Source organism: Castanea sativa, chromosome 12 (assembly GCF_040712315.1).
Source record: "Castanea sativa cultivar Marrone di Chiusa Pesio chromosome 12, ASM4071231v1".
In the NCBI taxonomy this organism is placed as follows: domain Eukaryota; kingdom Viridiplantae; phylum Streptophyta; class Magnoliopsida; order Fagales; family Fagaceae; genus Castanea; species Castanea sativa.
The window spans coordinates 3,173,041-3,196,954 of NC_134024.1; the positions used below are offsets into that span (position 1 = coordinate 3,173,041).

Genomic DNA, 23,914 nt, shown 5'->3' on the forward strand with positions numbered 1-23,914 from the left:
TTGCAAATATCTTTATTAAAATAGTACTGTTGGAGCATAAAAAAAATAAGGATAAATGTCGTTTCCACGTAACTCATGAGCAACCTACTAGTAAGTGAGGTTTTTATAAGTCTTATAAAAGAATGGTAACTTTTAATCTTTATTTTTATAGAGAAGATTTCTTGATTAATTGATTACTTGATTTAGATTATTAATTTGACTATAAGAATATTTCTAATGGAAAAAAGTTAGACTTGCTTTAAATAAACTTAGTGAATATATGACAAATATAGTCGGATAGAATGCAATGAGGGAGTTCATGAAGATCTCATTATATGGAGCTTAGCTATAAAGCATAAAGTACGAACAATTTATCTATGGAAATGGAATGAGCTGCATAAATTGCTTTAGTGTTAATGGTAAATACAATTATTTTTTTTTTCTTTTTTTATATGATAAGAGGTTTTTTTTTAGAATACTAAATATTTTTAACATACACGGAAGAGAGGAGAAGGTTTTTTTTAATAATAATTTTTTTTAATCACCAAACATAGATAAAAATTGAATTTTATTTTTAGTGTAAATAAAATTTAAATCTAAATTTTTTATTTAATCACAAAAGAATTACCAATTGATCTAACGTAACCCAAGACATAAAATGTAGACTTGATACTAGTACAGCCAGTCACACAACTACAGTCAACCAAAGGAGGACAATCTGAACACAGGTGGCAAAAATTTAATTAAATTTTTTTAATAACCCAATTGTGCCAAGTTTTCCAGTTTGCTTAAATATTTTTATTATAAGTTGATTTTGATAATGGGGAGGGAAAGTTAGGTTGCAATTGGTATTAGCTTAAAACGACAGAATTATTTATTTATTATTATTTATGAGTTTTATTGCATATTTTAAAATTATTCGTAGGTCTCTTGTCTTATTTCAGTTAGCTCTTAACTTTGTTTATAGTACTTTCAAAAAAAAATTCAGTTTCAGTTTCAATTTCAAAACAGACTATTAGAGATAGGATTCGAACTATACAAACCACAAAATATACCAATTATATAAATATTGTGTAGCTAATGATGTCATGCTTATAAATGCATATTTGAGTAACTCACAAGTGTTAAAACACTGTGTTTAATGAAAGCGCTGAAGGAAATTATGAACATAATTTATGTGGGTTTTTCTGATAGGCAATTCTTCGTCCCACAAGATTTGAAGTTTTCTTCAGTTATATTTCATACTATTTTAACTTCAACTTCTTACAAGTATGTCTGCATCTTCTTCTTCTTTTTTTTTTTTTTTTTCTTTTTCTTTTTCTTTTACAGGCTTTATTTGAGTGCTTGTACCCTTGACTTTTACAGTCTTTAACGCTATATATGCAAGACTTGCAGCAAGTCATTGATTCCCCCACTATCTTTAGCGCATGCATCTTCCCCTTTTTCTCTTTTTCCCACCTACCAAGAACAAGAAGACGAGAGTAGCAAGTAATTTCGTGGTGACGTTATATAGTTCTCTTTCCACTAACCTGATGGGGGTGGGGTATGTATGTTGGAGAATTTTGGGTAAATAAAAGGAAGTTTCCTCATTAGTCTCTTTGGTAGAGGAGTTTGAGTTGGTTGTTTGTAGTTTTTTAAAATACATGTGGGAAAAAAAGTATGTAAAAAAGTGTATAAAGTTGTTTAAAATTTGGTAAAGTAGGTTTAAACCACTCTACCAAACAGGTCATTAGTGAATTTTTTTTTTTTTTTTTTATAGAAAAACAAGAAAACCAAGAACGCAATCCTAGTTGTTGTTGTTGTTGTTGTTGTTTTTTTTTTTATAATTATTGTCAGCAAGAGATTTGTTAACGTGTATAGTGTTATGGGCTTTAGGCCCAACTAAATTACTTGTATAGCACACATTCTTGTACTACACTTTACTTATACTGCACTCCTATGCCTCCTATATAAAAGACATACATGTATATTCTTTAGTGGAAAAATACAATACAGTCATTCAGTATTTCTAATATAGTATCAGAGCTACTGCTCTAACTTTTTCCTAGCAATCTTGTCTTTATTGGTGTTACTCCATTCTCAACATCACTTCTGCCGTCATAGCAGCTGCAGCCTTTCGCCGTTGAACCTCCGACGTCTCCCAACCGTCGTCCTTAGGTTCCGGACCTGTAACCGCTGCCGTTGAGGAGTCCTACACCACAAAGACCACTGCTCTTCTCATCACCGACTCCAAAATTACTTCGATTAATTTTCTGCAAGTACCACTGAGATCGTCTTGTGCCGATCTACTCACTCGTGGAAGTCCCGCAGCCAACGAAGTTCACACGCGCCTCCAAAGTAATCTGCGTCGAAAGCCACACACCTCCACGTGCCGTTGCTAATCTCGGTAGTACTGCCACGCACCCTTACGCGCCACCACTGTTGATCACGCACCCTCACATGCTTCCACGCGCCAATAGCAGCCTGCGGACGTCATTGCTGACATCATTCTGCCACGTCCGCCCTAATTATTGACACATCCGCTTGCGTCATCCAAGATCTTTGTGTGTGGACCTTTTAGGCTTTCTCTGTCCTTGTTGAGTAAGGACCATGCACACCTCACCACCTTCACCGCACACAACCATGGGCTCTGATACCAATTGTAGGGAATTACCATGAAATCCCAACATGTGAGAAACAAAATATAGAGAAAAACACACGCCAAAGAAAAAAATAATCACACGCACAAGACAGTATTTACGTGATTCGGCAATTTGCCTATATCCACGGAGTTGCAGGTATTTCACTATTATCAGGAAAAAAATTCAAAGTGCGGCTACAGTTTTTGTTTTCTCTCTCAAAAAACCGATAACAATAAACCCTAATCACAAAAAAAAAAGTTTTCTACATCTTGCACACAAGATTCACAATGGGCTACAAAACGGGCCAAAAATCTCTGGCTTGGGCCTCTTGGCTCAAACCTCCGCTCCATGGATTAAGCCTTAGAAAATCTCCCATTAAAAACCACGCAACATTATTTGAGTCGGGTCTAGTCGTCAACCGGATCAAACACAACTAAATTCTCCAAAGCCCAACAATAACATCACCATGGACCTCTATGCAACTCTCCATATTATTCGAATGACATTTTTTTTTTTCTAATCTCTTACAAATCCCTCATTAATTTTTCAAAACATTCTTTGGTATGTTCATACATTATCTTATTCTCTGCTGCAAGTGTGGAAATTTCACGAGCATTGTGACTCAAATAATAGTAGCGTTTTCCTATCGACTCTTGAGCATTACCTTTAATATCAATGCCATGATAGTCCTTGATAGAACCAGCCTTTGCATCTTGCGTCCATCTTTTCAATATTTAATTTCGATTGTAATGTTTGCAGTGGCATGCATATATTGTTTTTGCACCTTGAAATTTTTTTTAAAAATGACGAGAGAGTAAAGACATACAACAGACTGCACTTATATTTTTGTCTCTTGGCCATGTGATAGTTTCACCTCATGAAATAGTCCAATAATCCAACATCAAGGAGGCAACCAGCACAAAACAAGTAACACAATCACTAAACCAAGATGACCCTAATCATTGTTTATTTCATAAGACTGTTTTTTATATGCATATTAAATTAGCTAGGAGTATTACTTTGTCTTTTTTGATTAAGGAAACAAACTAGATGGGAGTTTGAATAAGTGCCAATAATTAACTAAGGTACAACTGGCAAGAAACTATTCTGAAGTTAAAATTAACCAAAAAAGTATAAGTATATGCCAATGGTAAGGGAAAGTGATGATGCATCAACCAACAAAACTCAAATTAAGAAGGATGGTGACTTACTGGTGATAAAGAGAAAAAAGTTGATTAACCTTCTGGGCCACATCACAAAATTACTTCCAATGAAAAAATCTCAAGTCACTAATCACTCGCTTGACTACTCACAAGCAGCTATGAACATGACCATTCTCTATTTTTTAAAAAGGAATTGGATCCCCGCTATTTCCATCCCCTACCCTTGCAGCTCTCCTCTAATGGGATTGGTTGCAGTTGAACCCTCTTTGAAGGTCTGGATTTGCTTATCTTGGCTGTTTAGGCTAATGTTTGTTTTTTGAACTGTTAGTTACCCTGCACATCCACCCGAGCTAAAAGTATCTTTGACTAGCACATCTGCCACAATATTTACAAAACCTAAACAGTTTCATAGAACACCTTTGTTGACATGCAAAAAAATTGGAACCATATGTATATACTTGGATGTCTACAAAGGTATATTATCAATTTACTATAAAGGTATATACTTGTAGGCGTAATGCATCAAAATGAAAATAACAAGTAAAGCAGGGTTTACAAATCTAGCATACTACCTTATCCCATTTTCAATCTTGTTAAATATTTGCTTGCTTGCATGGGTCTAATTACAATAAAGATGAACATGTGAAATGGGCATGGGTGGTTGGACTTGGTCATGATCTGAAATGAGCCTGGAAAATTTCAAGAACATCAAGAGCCAAAGAACAATAATCATATGTCAAATACTTCCATAAGTAAAGAGCAATTATAAAATGAGGTTTAAAGTATTAATATCATAGATCAATGAGGTAATTATATTATAGATGAAGGAGGCAATGCATGTGACAGGCTATGGTACCCTTTCCATTACTTGACATTATATATATATATTCATTCTGTTAAGCTCCTAAATGTCTGGGGAGGAAAAAAGAATAGGGGAAAAGAAAAGAAAAGAAAAAGTCTAGCTAAGAAAATGCAAAGGAAAAAGATGTCATTTTAAGATGAGATTTGGAAGCAAAAACTTCCAGTTTTGATGTTTACTCACTTTTAATCACATTATTTCTTCTGCTTTTAAAACACCAACAGAAGCATTTTCTTGTCATTCATTGTTGTCAAATAGCTAGGAGTCTCATTGACAACTCTACTCAAACATGTGGTGGGTAATCCATTAAAAACTGTACACTAAAAGAAAAAGAAAATGCAAAAACCAACAGAGGAAAGACAGTGACTTACTGAAACGTTGATTAAGCATCACAGTCACTTAACTCTTCAGCACAATCCTTGTACTCACTTGACTCTTCAGAATCAGAGTTACCATGGGTTTCTGTGTGCCATTTAATCCTTTTTGGGTTTGGTATGTCATTAGAGCTTCCTTCTCCACTAGGTCCAGCCCCGTCACAATCATCACGACTGCACTTGACTTTGTGACATTCCACTACCACTGTCGAATTGTTGAAATTGTGATGGAAAACATCCAAGTCCCCATAAGGAGTGATGCTGTTGTTGCTATACTGGACCATTGTTCGGTCAAGATCTTCTATGTCTTTTTCATAAATCACACGCAACCCGCATTTTTTTACCTTCCAGATTGAGTCTTTGGTTCGAAATTCAATTCCAATCTGACAGAATCCATTCGCATCACCTCCCGACCATAATTTATTAAATTCCTCGTCTAAGAATTGAGTAGCCACATAGCCTAGCCAAAGGTGATCTGATAAAACCTTATCAATTAAGGAACAGCTACTAAAAGGCAGTGTTTTTCCATTGACTGTCAACGAACAGGGAAGAGAGTAAATTTGATTTGGAACAACATAATGCGTACAAAACACAACGCAAATAGCAATTCCCACCTTCTTATACAAATGAGAAGGTTGTTTTATTTTCACTTCATTCCCCATGCTTTGGTGGCTAAACCACTCAGGAATTTCACTTCCAGGAATAACAATGTTATATGAATCTTTTAGGATTGAGAGACGGAGAGAGGGAGAGAGCTTGAGGGACTTTTTTATCCCTAAGATAAACCAATCTATGCAACTTTGATTGTCAACCAATTGAAAGCAATTTCGAAGATAGAGAGATGGTTCCAATGAATCTCTTTGTTTTAATGGATCTGTTAACATTTCCAGTGAGATACAACCTTCTGCCTCAACTTCGGCAATATTCAATGGAAGCTTTGGCAATGATCGAAGACTTGTGCAATTATTCAAGTTCATCAATTTCAATTTTGAAAGTTGAATGATGCTTTCTGGAAGGCAAACAAAATCATTTCCACTTAGATCCAACCACATTAAAGAGAATAAGGAACCAATGTCATTGGAGATTGCCTTGAGATTGCAGTCATTCAAAAACAAGCTAGTCAAAGAAGATGCACAATTTGATAGAGATAGAGAAGACAATAGCAAGTCCATGGGATCAGGACTTGTTGGCATTGAATAAAACGGGAGGACCTTATACCACAATTTATTAGATGATAACCCCTTACATCCATGGATAGATAGCGATTTAAGTTTTTTTAAGAGACCAATGGAAGGAGGGACCTTTCTTATAGCAGTTCCTCTCAAATCCAACCGCTGTAGACTTTCAGCATTCCCTAGGTTCTCTGGCAGTGTATCCAGTTTTGAGCATCTCGCAAGAATGACGTATCTAATAAACTTAAAATTAAAAATTGTATGAGGTAAACACACAAGATTTTTGCTGTCACTTAAATTCAAAATAACAAGGTCGGTCAAATGCTCAATTGACTTGGGCAGTGTTGTAATTGCAGTAGCACTCAATAGAAGACTCTGTACACGTTTCATGTTTCTCCCAAATTCTGGAATTTTTGTTATTTTTGAGCAACCATGAAGATCAAGGTCCGCAAGACACTCCATTTCAAACTTGCTTGGAAGACTTGTGAGGTTCTTGCATCCTTGTAAATTAAGAATGGTAAGCTTTTTATGAATTCCAATTGATGGGTGAATAGTACGTAAATTTATGCAACCTACAAGAACCAAACTCTCAATATTTGGGACTTCAATGATGTCTGGGGCTTCAATAAGTTTTTGAGATTCACTCAGCTCAATGAATTTCAAATCCTCAAAACTCTTTTAAAAGCCAAAAAAAGAAAAAGAAAATAGTAAAACAATTAGCTTCTACAAACAAACTTATTATATATATATATAAAATAAAAAAAAAGTAGTATAAAGGTACCTAAATTACCTTTGATTGGGAACTTGATATCAACGATTTTGAAGGGTACCCTCTCCAATCAAGAATTCTTAAGCTTGTAGGAAGATGTTTGAGATCATGTGTAAGTTGAACACCACAAATTTTAAGCAATTTTAGATTTCGCATCTTTGAAAAGGCCTCAGGATTCCAATCTACATTTTTTGGTTCATGCATCTCTAGTACTATGCCTTGAATTTGCTTTGTTCCCTAATAATAAAAATAAGAGGGATTAGTATAAAATGTATAATTACTAGAATAATATAATTTAAACTCCATTATTACTTATAAAAAAAATTATGTTGAATAATATAATAAAATATATGCTTATTAGTTTCTTTCAATAACCCCTTACCGTATTTTCTACCCGCACATTGTCGATATCTTTAAATGACCACAATCTACTACGTTCCTCAGGATCTTTGCACTCTTGACAAACTATATCTCGACCCATTTCTTGTAATAAATCATGCATCCACAATAGATTTTCATGCAATTTAATGAGAGACTTATCAATAAGAACCCTCAATCCAATTATAGCATGAAGCCCAAGATAGTCTAGCATTTTTATGACGTCATCTCGTTTCTTGTGATTAAAAAAGCATGCAATATTTAAGAAAATATCCTTCTCTGTTTGACCTAGTTCATCAAAACTTATTCGAAGCACATTGAGAATTCCTCTGTCACAAAATTCAATCATGAGCCTATCCAATTCACTTTTCCATTCATCAATGCTTTTTTTGAACAAGAAAGAACCCAAAACTTCAAGGGCCAAAGGAAGCCCCTTAGAATAATCTACAAAAGCTTGAGATAGCTTTCCATAATCTTCAATTGGATGGTCCATTTTAAAAGCTTTCAAACTAAAAAGTTTAAGAGCTTCATCATGATTCAATACTTCAGCCTCATATATTTCAGTTACTTCATGATTCACCAACAAATGCCTATCTCTTGTTGTTATCACAATTCTACTACCTGAACCAAACCAACAACGCTCCCCAACTAACTTTTTCAATTGGTCTAATTCATTTACGTCATCAATAACAAGAAAAATCTTTTTGTTACGTAACCTATTCTTGATCATTCGAACTCCATCATCAACATCTTGTACATTCAAATTTTTGAGCATCAAAAGTTTTTTCAAAAGTATTTTTTGTAACTTACATAAACCACATTTTTTAGATTCTTCCCTAACATTAGCAATGAAACAGCAAGCTTCAAATTTATTGGAAACCATTCTATAAACAACTCTTGCAAGAGTTGTCTTGCCCATTCCTCCTGTCCCCCAAATTCCTATAATGCGAACATCATTTGACTCTATAGCTAAGTGTGACTTCAATTTCTCAACTCGGGATTCCATTCCTATTAGTCCCGTGGTATGTTCTGAGAAGGTATTACTCAATTTATTTAATATCACTTCCACAATGTCTTGGATACATTCTACCTCAGACCTACAGAGAAGAAAGAACAATAACTATGAATCTGAATCTATGACATTAAGTTTAGTAGCTTAAAACTGAAATTGGGACAAATAAATGTAATTGAATGCCTCTATTTTATATATAAATATATATATATATATATATAAATATATATATATATATTTTTTATAATAATGCAATTGAATGCTTCAGACCAAAATCCAAAGATTTTTTTTTCTTTGGAGAAACAAAATCCAAAGAACTATCCATATAAGTATCGGGAAACTATCGTTCATTTTTAATAATACAATTATGGACCGTTCCTTGATTCCTTTCTTAATTTTCTTCAATTATTGTGGTTGAAGGTTCCTAGATTTTACATCCTCAATCTTTAACATGTTTTACCTCTTTATGTATAATTTCGTCTAAAACGCTTCCCTAATTCCCAAGATCATGGCTCTTCAAACTAGAGCTTAAATTTCTAGGGAGTTAGGAAGAAGAAGAAAATCTATGAAAGAGAGGGAAAACAAGCAACCACAAAATCAATATCAATCTCTATCTATCTATTTATCTATCTATAATATATTATAAAAGTCTTTTCAAATATATATATATATATATATATTGGATCCTACAACTAGTGGATGCACACAACAAGTGGCACAATCACCCGCTTCTATTTTTTTGGTAAAAATTAATAATTTGCATCTATTATAATTTAGAAATACATTTTTTTTTCAAACAAATGAAAAGATAAATTTGAGAGCAAAGATTTCAATCATTCATTAATATGTAAAGAGTCATGGTACAAAGCATTTGCCGTGGGCAAAAAGACAAATTTCAAAGATAAGCCGTAATTGTAATTTCTTTTTTGAACGTGGAAGAAAAAAAATCCTAAATTTTAAAAATTCTCTTTTTGAATTCAAAATCAAATTTGTTATTTGACATTTATGACTCTATTATTAAATGAAATTACCCTTTATTAATGAAGGTATTTTAAAACTACATAAAAGTCCAGTTTAAAGAGGCGAATCCTCTTTTATATATATATATTGGATCCTACAACTGGTGGATGCACAAAACAATGACAAGTGGCACAATTTTTTATATATTTAGAATGACATGGACTAATAGTGCCACATGACAAGTAGCAATTTGTTCATAACATATCACATTTGACATGTGGCAATACATTTAATCCTAAATTAATGGTATGTTATAAATATTTTGCATTTAAAACTCTTAAAAGTTTTTTTTTTATTTTTTATATACAAGATAGAAATTTTACTCTAACCTAATCTAGATGTATATGTGTGTGAAGCTCTTCCCTGGAGACTTGAACTCCGACTCTTGCCCCTCCACGTCCCACAAGTACTTATACTTATCGTGCTTGTGTGTGTCTATATATATATATGGGTAAAATTTAGGTATAGTACTTATGTGTTGTTCCTTACGTTCCCCTCTTAAAATTTGGCTATGTGAATTTTTTCTCATGAGATAGAAGTATATTTTTTAGTTATATAGCTACAAGGCTAAATCTTAAGATGAGAACCTAAGAAACAGCATATATGGTACAATACCTAAATTTTATCCTCTCTCTCTCTCTCTCTCTCTCTCTCTCTCTCTCTCTCTCTCTCTCTCTATATATATATATATATATATATATCATAATATATTATAAATTACAATTTACTATAGACAAAGTTTAGTTACAAAATTGGTTGTAACCTAAGGCTACAAACTTACTCAATAAAATAAATATTACTATATATTTTGAAAATCTAACCATTAAATTGTATGTTCTTTATACTCTTAATATACATGTCAAATTTTGTGTCAATCAAATATTATTTACTATATGATCTATAAGTTTATATTTTATATTTTACTATACATAATTTTGAATGACAAAAACTAGCAATTTAAACAATTTATTAATACCATAGCTATTGATCTTTAATTTTCTAAAAATTTTGCAAGCATGGAGGATATAAGAAGAAGATGTAATCTAAGTTTGAATAATAATTTTTTTTTTTTAAAGAACTACAATTTAATGGGTTTTATTTTCTATAATAAGAAAGGGTAAATTACATAATTGGTCCCTATCCTTTACATCATTTTTCAATTTAGTCCCTAACCTATTAATTGTGTTAATTTGGTTCTTAACATTTCAGTGCCGTGTTAATTTGGTCCCTACTGTTCTCTCTTAAATGGAAAAATCTAATGTGCCAAACAGAATAATAAAAAATAAATTTTCCTATAGCTTCAACTACCAACCATATCTCCACATCAAATTAACAAAACCAAAAAACCCAAATTTTATGTTCTTACGTGAGTTCAAGTTTGAGGAAAATCCCAAAATCCCCCCCTCTCTCTCTCTCTCTCTCTCTCTCTCTCTCGCTCTCTCTCTCTCTCTCTCTCTCTCTCTCTTGTATTATATCTCTTTCTCTTCTCCGGTTCTCCCTCATCTTCACTCTCATGCAATTATCTAATGGCTATCCAATTTTTTATTTTATTTTATAAGTAATAAAGATTCATTAATATTAAAAAGAGAGAGACACTCAAGTACACAGGGAGTATACACGGGTGAGCAAATCAAAAACAAACATTAAAAAAGTAAATCCAAAATAGAAGAAAAATGTTGGTTTCTCCACACAGAGAACCAGTCAAGTAAGGTTCGGAAAAATAGAAGCTTGAGATCAGGCATGAAACTCTCATTGTCTTCAAAACACCTACTATTTCTCTCCTTCCAAATACACCACACCAAACAATGAGGAACGGTCTTCCATATATATCCATTATGATGGTGACTAAAACAACCTTGCTAGCAAGTCAATAGCCCAACAACAGACATTGACATAACCCAACAAACTCCAAATAAACCAAAAACCATATCCCACAACTCCAAACCAACCGGGCAATGAAGGAAAAGATGGTCAACACTTTCACTATTGCACTTGCACTTACTTTCACTATTGCACTTGAAGACTCAAAACATTTGATCATACCATTTTTTTTGGTGCTACATTAAAGTATATATTTCATTAAACTTTGTTTTTATTTTCTTTCACCCAATTAGACAAAGAGTAGAGGCAGCCCAAGGACTCTCCGGTAAGCCACAAACTAATCATTAGACAGATGTTAACAACCCTAAAATAAATTTAAGTCAACAAGCTAGATTTGCAATGAGCATGTAAAAGTCTTGCAACAAATCCAACTAAGAAACCAAATCGCTTATCTATTTCGTATGAACCAATTGTTTTTCCTAGACTTAGATTTTAACCATCGTTGCTTTACAAATCAAGGCAAATCATGACTTTTTTCTTTTTCTTTTCTAGTTGAGTTAGCCCTGAGGGAGATTTAATCTTACTAAAGAGAGGATAAGAGATTTTAGAATTTTCTCAAACATGAACTTGCGTAAGAAAAGAAAATTTGAGTTTATTTTTTATTTTATTTTTATCTACGAGGCGGTACTATTGCCAATTGGTGTAACAGGAAAAATAATTTTTTATTATCCTGTTTAACACATCAGTTTTTTTCATCCAAGAGATAACGACATGGACTAAATTGACACAGCACTAAAAAAGTTAAGGACCAAATTAACACAATTAAAAGGTTAAAGACCAAATTGAAATATGATGCAAATGATAGGAACCAACTATGTAATTTACCCTAAAAAAAATCAATGAGTGTTATCATCTTTTGTAACTCATGACTCCTCATTTTCTTTAGTATTGTAACTTATGCCTACTCATCTTCTCAAAAAACTAAAAAATGAAAACCTCAAATTTTATTAATAGATGATAATTGCACAATATATTAACATATAACACAATGAACCCCAATTGTAACAAAAGAATCCTGACAAAAAAAGTATGGCTTTATTAACTTCTCATTTTTTTCTTCAAGTTATTTCTATTTTTTCCTCTCTATATTTTATCAAATTTCTTTTCCTTTTTGAGGTTATTTCCTATTTTCTTTGATAAATAATATAAATATAAAATAGTTTATTTTAAGGGATAATTATAATAAACCTGTGGTTAGGCCCATTTTTACTTTGTCTACCCGTAGTTTAATCATTTACACTTTGCCCACCTCAGGTGCCTTCTGTTAAGGATCTGTTACCCACCTCTCCCTCACCGTTAGAAAAACACATTTTTAGGGAAAAACAAACATAACAAAGATCAAAAAGTTAGGATTTTTTATTGCTTAAGAACTTCTTTGAGAACAAAACACAGGAATAGCATACAGATCAAAGGCTCAATGAAATCACTTTTAATCTATATCAATATCAACAATCTCATAACATCTCAAAATTATGAACCAATTTTTACAAGAAGACCAACAATCTCAAAACAATCAGCAACTTTATTAACAAAAGAGAGTGAGATAGAGATAAGCAATCAACAACCAAAGAATGAGGTAATAAGAAATCCAGCCATGGGTTTGGATTGTGGTGGATCAGCCATGGGTTTGGTGGCGTGGTGGTGACCCTAGGTGCTGTTTGTGCCTCTCCTAATTCTCAATCCTTTTCTGCACAACCAAACACCACCAATTAAGGAAAGGAAAGGAAACTTCCAACTTCAAACACACCCCCAATTCCAACTTCAAACCCACTCTAAATCCCAGCCACAGTAGCAAAACACCTAAATAAGCAACCTAACGAAACTTAATCCGACGGCTCTCCTTGCAGCTCCTCAACCCAGATCATGATCGTGATTAGCACTAAGAAAGCCAGAAATTCAAGCCAAAAGAACACCCATCTCATCTGGATGATACACCAGTTGTTTCATCTTCTACTGAAGAAGAAGAAGAAACTTTCTCTGATGATGATGAAGATGAACAAGAAGGAGGAGGAGAACAAGAAGAAGAAGAAGTTGAAGGAGGAGGAGAACAAGAAGAAGAAGAAGTTGAAGGAGGAGGAGAACAAAGTTCATCTAAAGAAGAAGCTAAAATTGAATCTTTACCATCCCCTCCACCAGTTAAACCCCATCCTTCATCATCCGGACCCATGGAACCCGAATCCACTCCAGTAAAAGCCACACAAGCCAGATCCACAAGATCCTCCACCATCAAGAACAAGAAGCGTCCAAATAGTGAAACGGAAACGATGCTGTCGAAGTTGAAGCAGGTCAAGAAGAAAGACTCAGACCCGGAACCAAAATCCCAAAGTGGTGGTGGGGAATAGAAGAAGCTTTTCCAGAGGTTGTGGAGCGACGACAATGAAATAAAATTACTGAAAGGGATGTTGGACTACAGAGTCTCCACATGGAAGTTACGAAGGCCCAACTAGTCGATAAGAGAGGTGAGTAACAGATCCCTAAAGGAAGGCACCTCAGGTGGGCAAAGTGTAAATAATTGAACCACGGGTAGGCAAAGTGAAAACGAGCCTAACCACAGGTGGGTTTACTGTAATTATCCCTTATTTTAACATTGTTGTTGATATTCTTCATAGATAGAAAGTCACTGAGATATTCAACAAAATTTTGAAGCCAAGAGAGAGAGAGACATGGAATCCATGAGTTTCCCTTCTCTTGATGTTGATGGAGTTCTATTTTGAAACTTCATTTTTAATTAATGATAAAAGAAGAGGTACAAAACTTTCCACACCATTTATCTTAATGTTGATGAAGTTCTATAACTGTTGATGTTCTCCGTAGATAAGGTTATAATTGTTTTTTTTTTTTTATATGGCAAATCTAATACCATTTCTATTATTAATTATTGGTGTTTAGACTTTTTTTTTTTTACATTTTTTTGTTGAAATAATTTGCTTATTATATTTTAACATATTCATTATAGTTTATTTGAGCATTTGCCCCATATATATATATATATAAACAAAACATTCTAATTAGAGTCAAACTTAAATTAATGGAAAACCAAATAAAATAACAATAAAAAGCCCAAGTATATAACAATAACATCTCTTCTCAAATAAATACTTCTTTTTTATTTTTTAATATGTTTACTTATAATATTTATATATTATAATAAGTTGAAATAAAAAATCGTGCAAAGCACGGGCCAATAACTAGTGTGTATATATATATATACCTCATGTGAGAATGCATGAGATTCTGCCAAATAGCGTATTTTAATATTTTTTTTTCATTTGAGCTTCCACCTCATTCAAGTTTAGCATCTATGTCAAACTTTAAGTAATGGCATATTCTTTTCTTTCTTTTTTTCATTATTTCAATTTAAAATAACAGCAAAATTGTCAAAATATTAATCTAATAAGAAGTTAATGGAGTGACATAGCATTCAAAAAGGTTACACTAGATGTGACTCTATATTATGTTAACATCACCCTTAAATTTTCATTAAAAGAGTAATTTGAAAAATTAACATTTAGATTATATTTCACAAAAAAAAAAAAAAAATTGGATTATATTTTGTCAAAAAAAATATTATTTATTTCTACCCTCCATATTTGCTAAATATTAAGATGATCGAAAATTAGTAACTATCTCATCATAAATTGTAAAAATTTCAAGTTTTTTATTTATTTAAATTTTTTTAACTTAAAAATTATATTGTGGATCAAATAGCAGCAAATAATATCTGAGTAACACGAAATTTGACGTGTACATTAAGAGCAACAAATACATGTAATAATGTAATGATCTGATTTTCAAATTTTTATCAAATAATAATTTATAGAGGTAAATCATCCAAAAAAAAAAATTATAGAGGTGTGAAATCGTCAAAGAGTTATAACATGTGTATCGTGATCCCCTCTCTAGTGGTTGCACTCTTCTTGCACCAAGTGGCTAGCATTTATTAAAGAATTCTATAAATTACATAACCTCCCTAAATTAAACTCTAAAATCTTTAAAATTTGTAACAAAAACCATTAATTTTTTTTAATTATTTCAATTTGTGCCATTAATGAGTTACAATTAACTAAAAGTTTCATAAATTGACATAAGTTATGACTCATGCTTGTCTAAAAAAAAAATCATTCCATGTGAAATTGTAAGATATTTGGTACAATACATGAGAGTTTTAGAATTTTGTAATAAGTAGTCATTTAGTTCTTGTCACCAAAACATTCACATTAAAATTATATAAGCTTTTGTCAAAATCATATCATATCATATGCTATAATAATTAAAATTAGGGTTAATACAACATTCCTTGAGATTTATTGAGATGACACTCCTCCCAAACATTTATATAAATAACACTCATTCCTCTTGATGTTTCTAAAAATCCAACATATAAGCCCTACTTTACGGGTCTAAATGGAAGATGGCGGTCATTTTCTTTTTCTAGTGACCCCACATGGGTGTGACAATTAATACACAGGACATCACATCTTAAATGTCTTATTTGTGATGTTGAGTTTATTCTTTGCTATTCATATAATATGAGCAATTTATGCATAGTCATCTTTTATGTTAAGATCTATATATAGGACTTTATTATTTGTTGTATTATTGTAGAAATTTGATTTATGTTATACTTGCTTTATTGAACTCATTTCATGGTTAGATCCTAAAGAAATTTTATTTCTTCATGAATATATCTTGAATTAGGATCTTTCAACTTAACTTTTTTCCAGTGTAGAGCAGCCCTATTTAAAAAAAAAAAAAAAAAAAAAAAAAAAAAAAAAAAAAAAAAAAAACTTGAATTGGTCTAATTAAATTACTTTTCACTATCATTGGAATCTTTTATTGTCATCTTTCAAAGAGTATATATAAGCTTTGGGGATGGCAAGATGAGTCATTTATCAAATTCATGATGCTGAAATTTAATTATTTTGGAAAGATGCATAAGCTGGATGCCTAAAATCATGAAAATAGAAGTTCTTTTTAAGAAAAAGGATGGAAGTGTGGTAATGAGTTCGGCCAAGTTTAGAATAATGTATTGGCCAAAATGAATTTTGCAGCTTATATTGATGTCAGTTTTTTGAGAATCTATATTGATGTCAGTTGATCATCATTGGATGATATTGAATAAACAAAATGTCATACTGAATCAAACGATGGTAGAACCATGATAAAAGGCTCATATTTAATTTGTGTTGTGAATTAGATAGAAAAGAAATTTCAGACAGAATCATATAATTAATTTTATTCTTTTTTTGAGAAAATTAATTTTATTCTTTTAAGACTCTTTTGTAGTAATTTTACAACGGTAGTTTTTGTTTGTTGCTTTATCTTAAATTTTAGATTGCTTATATAAGTCTCTTTGATTTTCCAGATTTCAACTATCCTTAATTCCTTCATTAATTTAAATGTAATTAAGAATAATTTGATTTTAAAAGATAACCCTCTCTTCATCACTAAATTACTATACAATAAAGACTTACACTTTACAAAAGCCACACAATGTTTGCAAATTTAAAAAATTCTATCGTTACCAATAAATCCAATTGTGTGAATGTATACATCCAAATTTATGGATTATCATAAAAACAACAAAGTTCCAAATGATAATTATCAGGAAGGTGCATATCACTTATAACACATGAAAAACATCAAAATTAAAGTTCGGTTATGCTAACAACAGCAAAAGAAAAAAAGAAGTGTACAATAAAAAAACATCCGGACCACACAACCATCAAGAAGTAGTTAATACTTTCAGACCCAAAAACAGATGCAAAAATGAAATGCATGTACCAGCACAAATATGAACATAATAACCCATCTTCTTCATTGGGTTATGGAGTGATTATATACCATGAAGAAAGGACCACAAAAGGAAAAATAAAACATAACACTTCGTTTGAGAGTTCCTCGAGGAATGAAATGAGTAAATTTTAAAGGAATAGAATGTATTTATGTAATGGGAAGGAATGGAAGGGATTTTTTTATTTGGAAATTAAAGAATAGAAGAGAAATGAATCTTACTTGGAAAGAATGAAAGAGAATTAAGCAATTTTGCTTGGATGTTTTAAAATAAAGGAATGAAAGTAAATAATCTATTTGGAAGTAACATAGAGAGAAAAGAATAGAATCATTTTATAAAAATATTACTATTAAAGATTTGCTTTCACATGATTTTGTATTCGTATTGAATTTTATTGAGTAAATTAAATTTTGTGCACCAGGCAATTTTATATGGTTTCTAGAGGCTGTGATTGGGTCCAATGGATGTCCAGTTATTTTATAACAATAGAATCATTTTATAACAAAATTACTATTAAACCGTTATCTATATATATAATCATGACCTTGTAATTGAAGATTTGCTTTCACATGATTTTGTATTCGTATTGAATTTTATTGAGTAAATTAAATTTTGTGCACCAGGCAATTTTATATGGTTTCTAAAGGTTGTGATTGGGTCCAATGGATGTCCAGTTATTTATTATTATTGTTTTTTTTATCTCCTTATGTCATGTGGTCAATATAAACAGAATAAAAATATTGACCTGGTTTAATACACTCTTCCTAACATAATTAAACTTTATTGTGAAAGCGTCTTATATCTAAATTACCTTTTTCTTTACATAGTTTTTTTTTGTAAACAGTAATACTTGTTAGAACACACACGAAAATAATAATATTAATATTTTAAACCGGGTTTATAATACATTATTTAACCAGAGTACAACTACAAAAGGGCCTAACGTACCTTTCTTTACATAGTTGTTTGTGTGTAATAATTTCAATAAAACGTAAGCAAGAAGTGATTTCTGATTGTAATGGCAAAACTTGGGATTGTCTACCCTTTTCTTTATTTGACTTTGCTTAGAGGGAAACCAGTGTAGTTAATATAAATAATAAAAGGAAAATACCTGCGCATTGTATGGTTTTTTTTTTTTTTTTTTTTTTTTTTAAGAGAGATCGCATTGTGTGGGTTATTTAATGTTATCTTTGCACAGTGGGAATTATACAACTTTGCTATGAACATAATTTATTCCACAATTTTTTTTACAATTTCTTTTATGGGAACATACTTTCACATGAACTCACAACTAAAGTCACTTTTATTTTACACTACTAAAATCAATAAGAAGTTTTGATTTTAAAATATAACTATCTCTATCTAAAAAAAACACATCACTCTTCTTCTTTTTTCTCCCACCTTTCAACATATAAGATTGTTCCTCTATCCTGTTTATATATATATATATATATAGTATCTTTTTATTTTGATAAGTTTAAGCTCATCATAGTCTCTTCTTTTCTTTTTCTTTTAAAGTAAACTCATCATATTTTGTACCTCAAATTTTGTCATGTTACCTTTTAACTATTTAATGATAACTTTTTTAGTAATTAAAAGATTAAACCATCATATAATATTTTGTTTTTATATTTGTATAGAGTACATTATACTCTATGTAATAAAAGTTGGTTTTAAAAGGGTATAGATTTATTAATGCCGGCTAGATTTAAGACTTTTTAAAATTAACTAACTTAGGGTATGTTTAGTAACTGTTTTTCCCCTTATTTTTTGTTTCCAAAAAAAATTTTTTATTTTTAAAACTAAAAAACTTGTTTGGCAACTCAAAATAGACAAAAAACAAAAACTGTTCTCAAATTCAATTTGTGAAAGAAACTGAAAATATGCAAAATGTTGTTTTCAATTTCTAATTTTAAAATTTAATGAAAACACGCATTTGATTTAATGAATCTGTCTCATTTAATGAGTTAAGACTAAAGTTCAAATTTTAGTAACAACATATTTTAGTATTTTCTATTATTTCTTTAAAAAAAAACTACTTTTTTTTAATTTCAACTAACCAAACATGTTTTTGATTTCAAAAATACAAGAAAATTGTTTTTTCTTTATATTCTCAAAAACAATTTTTTGAAAATAGAAAAAAAAAATTGTTACTAAACATAACCTTAGTCTCTAAATTGGTAAATCCAACTTGAACCCTAATCTGTTACTCATTTTCTCATTTCTTACAATAATTAGGACCAAGTTGGTAAGTTTTGAAAAATCATGGACTTGACTTGCATTAACTAAAACCATCCAAAGCAACTAAATGTTATTTAAACATAAATATTTTGAATTAAATTACCTCTTTGGTAAATGCCATCCTGAGGTATTGGCCACTTCTTTCAAAACAGCTCTCCATTTCTGCACCTTCTCTGTGTTCTCCTTGAAACGTTGTTCGTGTTCATCAAAAGCTTGTTTGAAAGTTCCTGACTGCTTTCGTACATCAGATGGATCCACATTATAAAAAATAGGTAAAACTATCATTCCCGTCTTGGTTATGCATCCAATGATCTCTTCAAGTTCCTCTAGGCACCATGTTGAAGATGCATAATTTTTTGAGAGAATGACAATAGCAAATCTCGATTCTTTTATTGCTTTCATGAGTGTAGGTGAAATTGATTTTCCCCTCTCAAGTTTTTCATCATCTATAAAGGTGCAAATGCCCTTTTGATCCAAAGCAGTATATAAATGGCTTGTAAAACCACTGCGAGTGTCCTCACCTCTAAAACTGAGGAATACTTCATATGTCAATCGATGGGTAAAAGAGGAAGATGATGAGACTCTTTCGGTCTTCATGGAAGCCATTGAAAATATCCTGATAAAGTTTCAATCACAATTTAGATAAAATGTAAACTCAATTAAAACGGAAGATCAAATAACAAGGAAAATAAATTAGGAAATAGGAAAAGAAAGAAATAAAAGATACGGATGCATGAAAGAAAAGTGAGAACTTGCAGATTTGGTGAATTGCAGTGAGTATTATAAAGCTCAAAAAATCTCTTGAAACAACGCGAGTGGGTATCTGATACGAGAAAAAGTTTATAATAGAAGAAATTGGAGAAAGAGAAACTTCCTCGTTCCAGTAGTAATGTCCTATCTTCTATTCTTTTTGACCAACTTAAGTTCTTTTCATATTGCTTTTGTTCTATCTGTTCAGAATTCAGATGCCATTATGATGTGATATGCATAAATGCTGAATAAGGGGCACAAGCAGTGCATGATTTTTTCTTTTTCTGATATGTCATTATGATGTGATTAGCTTAGGCTATACCCGTTGTTTGTTGCACAATAATTAGGGCCCATCTGTATGCACATTATATCTTGCATTTTGACCAACTATAAGAGCATCATACATTAATTATCAATTTTAGAAAACTTTTTATGAAAAATTAGATAAAAATTGAAAAAGCTGTAATAAAAAAATGAGGTACTTTTTATTTTTCTATAAAAAATTTTCTGAAGTAAAACCTGAGTTCTATTTATATTGCTTTGTTCTACCTCTTTGGATACCAAATGTAATGTGAACAGCATAAATGCTTCACTGGAAACTTGGTGACACATACATCCACTAGGATTGTGTTTGGTAATTTTACTCTGGGAATGTATTCCGTTGAGAGAAATAAAATTGTTGATTTGTGGTTGAGAACCCTTTCTCTATTAGTAACTTCCTCATTTTAATTTATATACAAAAAAAAAATGAATTGTTTCTTACTATGTAATTACCCACTCCATACTCTCTCAAAAAAAAAAAAAAAAAAAAAACCACTCCATAATGCAAGGAATTAATTTTTCCCTTACATATAAGAGTATCTTCAATAAATAAGGCATTTTTTCACACAAATTGTAAGGAATTAATCATATAAGAGCATCTCCAATAGATTAGGTATCAATTAACACTGATGAAAAAAAGAAGAAAGGAAAATAGAGTAAGGAAGAAGAAAAAACGATTTGATGTGGATTTTTTTTTTTCAAAGAGGAAGTGAAATGAGAGAAACAAAACCTGTTGAAACAACGCTCTTGAATAGAGTTCTAATAGAAGAATTTCTTATTCTGTTGTATTTGTTATTGTGCTTAGACAATACTGTCACCTTTGTTGTTTACTACCACAGACTTCTTAATGCATTTACTCTTGACTTTTCTTTTTCGGTTTCTTTAGGCGTGGTGCGTGGGATGCAAGTAATGTACTCCTCCACTAAGAAAAGAAAAGAGAAGAAAAGTAAGTTCCTGGTAACTAGTCTAAAGTTTCATTTACACTTCTTTTTTCCTTTTTATCCACTTTTTTACTTGCTTTAGTCTAGAGGAAACTTTTTTTTTTTTTTTTTAAATAAGTACTTTGAGAAGTGCTACGTCCACACGCAACTTTTTCACAATAAATTCTAAATGGTAGGTTGTTATGGGTTTTTAACATAAATCCATCACTGAAATTATTTTTTTGCCAACTAGTAACAGCAAGTAACAACTTGTCATCTAAAACCTGTTACAAAGTATATACTTTGGTGGAAATTTGATGACAATTTCTCCTACACATTCTGCATGGTGGAAAAGAAGAGAAAGAGTAACTTCAAGGTGGCCAGCTATAAAGTCCTATTTATTTATATTAATTTAGACAAACTACAAAGCTCTATTCATATTGCTTTCTTTCTATCTATTCAGAATCCAGATGCCATCAAATGTGACATACATAAACACTTTAGGGAGAGTTTGGTTCATTGTGACGTGCTCTTGATGTAATGCACATTACGATAATGTGACATTAAAATTTTTTTATTTTTTTATTTTTTTTTCTAACATTACATAATATAAAATTACAAAATATATCATATCACCTTAATCTCATTATCTTCCTAATTATCTTCCTAAATAATATAATGTTGTATTCTTGTATTGAGATTACATTAATGTAATATTCCAATAACGTAATATTACGGTATAATGTAATATCATGGTGAACCAAATGCCCCCTTAGTGGAATCTGGAAACTTTACAACTAATAATACATCCACTAATTACTTTAACATATGCAGTGTGTGAAGTGATTATCCAAAAAAATACAAAAAAGTGGGTGAAGTTGCTAAAGAAAGTACATAAGTAGTGCATAATTATTTTATTTTTCTTTTATCAGCCAAATGATGCACTTTAAATCATTTAAGAAAACAATCTTTTCATAATCAATATATTAAGGCCAAATTGAAAAATAAGGGACTAATGCTTTAAGCGAGCTTGCTCTTTCAATTCTATTTAAAATTAATTTCTTGCCTTATATGTGTTTGTGCACGCATGCTCTTGTAACACACGTGTTCTTTATTCATCATATTTCTTTCTAAATCGTGTGAAGTGGTTAGCAAAGTTTAAGAAATATCAACAACCTTCTAACTTGTTTATAAAGTGATTGTACCTTATATTTACTCTTCTTGCTCCTGTTTCTACTACAACTATAACATGAACATTATCAATAATAAATTTTGTTAAAAGTATATGTTTAAATTATTAAATATTACATCATTTTCTTATAGTTTAAACTTTTCATTTCTTTGACTGAAAGTACTGAATAAAAGAGATGGACATGTATGAAAAGTGAAAACTTACAAATATGAGAAATGAATTTGCAGCAGTGATTGTAATTTGTAAAGCTCACTATTCTAAGAGATAACAGGCCTATCACTATCTCTTAGAAAGTAGAAACAACACATAATTCAATTCCTATTATATAATTTCATGTTTAATAAATGAATGATCACCATTCTTTCTTTTGCTTGCGAGTTTGTGAGAGAGAGAGGAGGGAGGCATTACTAAAACTAAGGTCACCACAAAATTCACAACAATCTTACAACTACACTCAATTTGCCAACTACCTCGCACATGGGCCATTAAAAAAATAAAATTAATTAATTAATAGTGATAGGCCCAAGTGAAGGGTAGCAGTGAAATTGGGTATTGTGAATTTTGTGGTGATCCTAGCATTGTTGGCCATTCACATCCTCTGCTTTCAGTGAAGTCTACATTTTTTTTTTTTCTGTTTATTTTTTAAACAAAGTGGATGTGGGAATCTCAAACTGAAAATTATTTAACTCACGTTATTATAATTATTACTTTTGCAGAAATTTAATTAACTAACGTAAAATCATTACAAAAGCATCCTGTGTGTTTTCAATGATTTCTTTAAGCATCAATCCTCTTGATCCTATATACAGTTAGCTTTTCACAAAATAGTATTAAGAGAAGAACGTTTGTAATTTAACAATCGCAGTTGGTATAAGAGCAGAATTTCAGATACTAATACTATAAAAACAAAAGTGAAACACAAAACCCAGGATAAAAATCTTTGTCATCATCCAAATATAAATTGAATCGCAAACTAAATATCAATTAAAAAAAAAATCAAAGAATTTACACAAAGCATTGAATAAGAGAAAAGAGAGGACCTTGAGTATGCGGATCACGTTGTGAAGATCGAGGAGACGAATAAGCTTGAACAATTGGTGGTTTAAAAAAAAAAACTTTCCGTGAGCTCAGTTTGAGAAGAGAAAAAACAGAGAGACAATAATTGAAGAGGAAAACTATGAGAGAAAGAGAGAGATGGGGAGGAAGAGAATGACTGGAGAGTGAGAAGGGAGAACGAATGCTGTTGAAGTGAGAGAGACAAATGCTGAAAAATAGGGTTAGCAGGGTTATAAAGCAAACCCAAAACTACGTGGTTTTGGTAATAAGGAGAGAAAAAAACAAAAGGGCATTACTATGGGTCGAACCTGGGCTGGGATTGGTGGAATTGAGCGTGTCCTTGCCGCTAGGTTACCAGGAGCTTTCTTGATAATATAATATAATTATGTTTTGTACAAAACACAATTTCACT

The 23,914-nt window shown here is 31.3% G+C and overlaps 1 protein-coding gene and 1 pseudogene across 8 annotated transcripts; one reads left to right on the top strand and one right to left on the bottom strand.

The window, feature by feature from the left end:
• Positions 1 to 1,815: 1,815 nt before the first annotated feature.
• On the bottom strand, positions 1,816 to 23,709 carry LOC142619537 (TMV resistance protein N-like). Of its 8 annotated transcripts, none has more exons than XR_012841507.1 (7): positions 23,487 to 23,709; positions 19,367 to 19,879; positions 7,320 to 8,412; positions 6,959 to 7,174; positions 4,994 to 6,843; positions 3,812 to 4,452; positions 1,816 to 2,608 (listed from the first exon to the last, which is right to left on the bottom strand). XR_012841507.1 is itself a non-coding variant. In XM_075792666.1 (5 exons), exons 2-5 carry the CDS (start codon positions 19,867 to 19,869, stop codon positions 5,005 to 5,007), a joined length of 3,651 nt encoding a protein of 1,216 aa, XP_075648781.1. In that variant the 5' UTR covers positions 19,870 to 19,879; positions 23,487 to 23,709; the 3' UTR covers positions 2,620 to 5,004. The 8 variants fall into 8 exon arrangements, 1 of the variants encoding a protein (XP_075648781.1); XR_012841511.1 differs by having other exon boundaries at positions 3,812 to 4,096; positions 4,336 to 6,843; XR_012841510.1 differs by having other exon boundaries at positions 3,812 to 4,138; positions 4,336 to 6,843.
• On the top strand, positions 12,800 to 14,060 carry LOC142618405 (uncharacterized; annotated as a pseudogene).
• Positions 23,710 to 23,914: the final 205 nt, after the last annotated feature.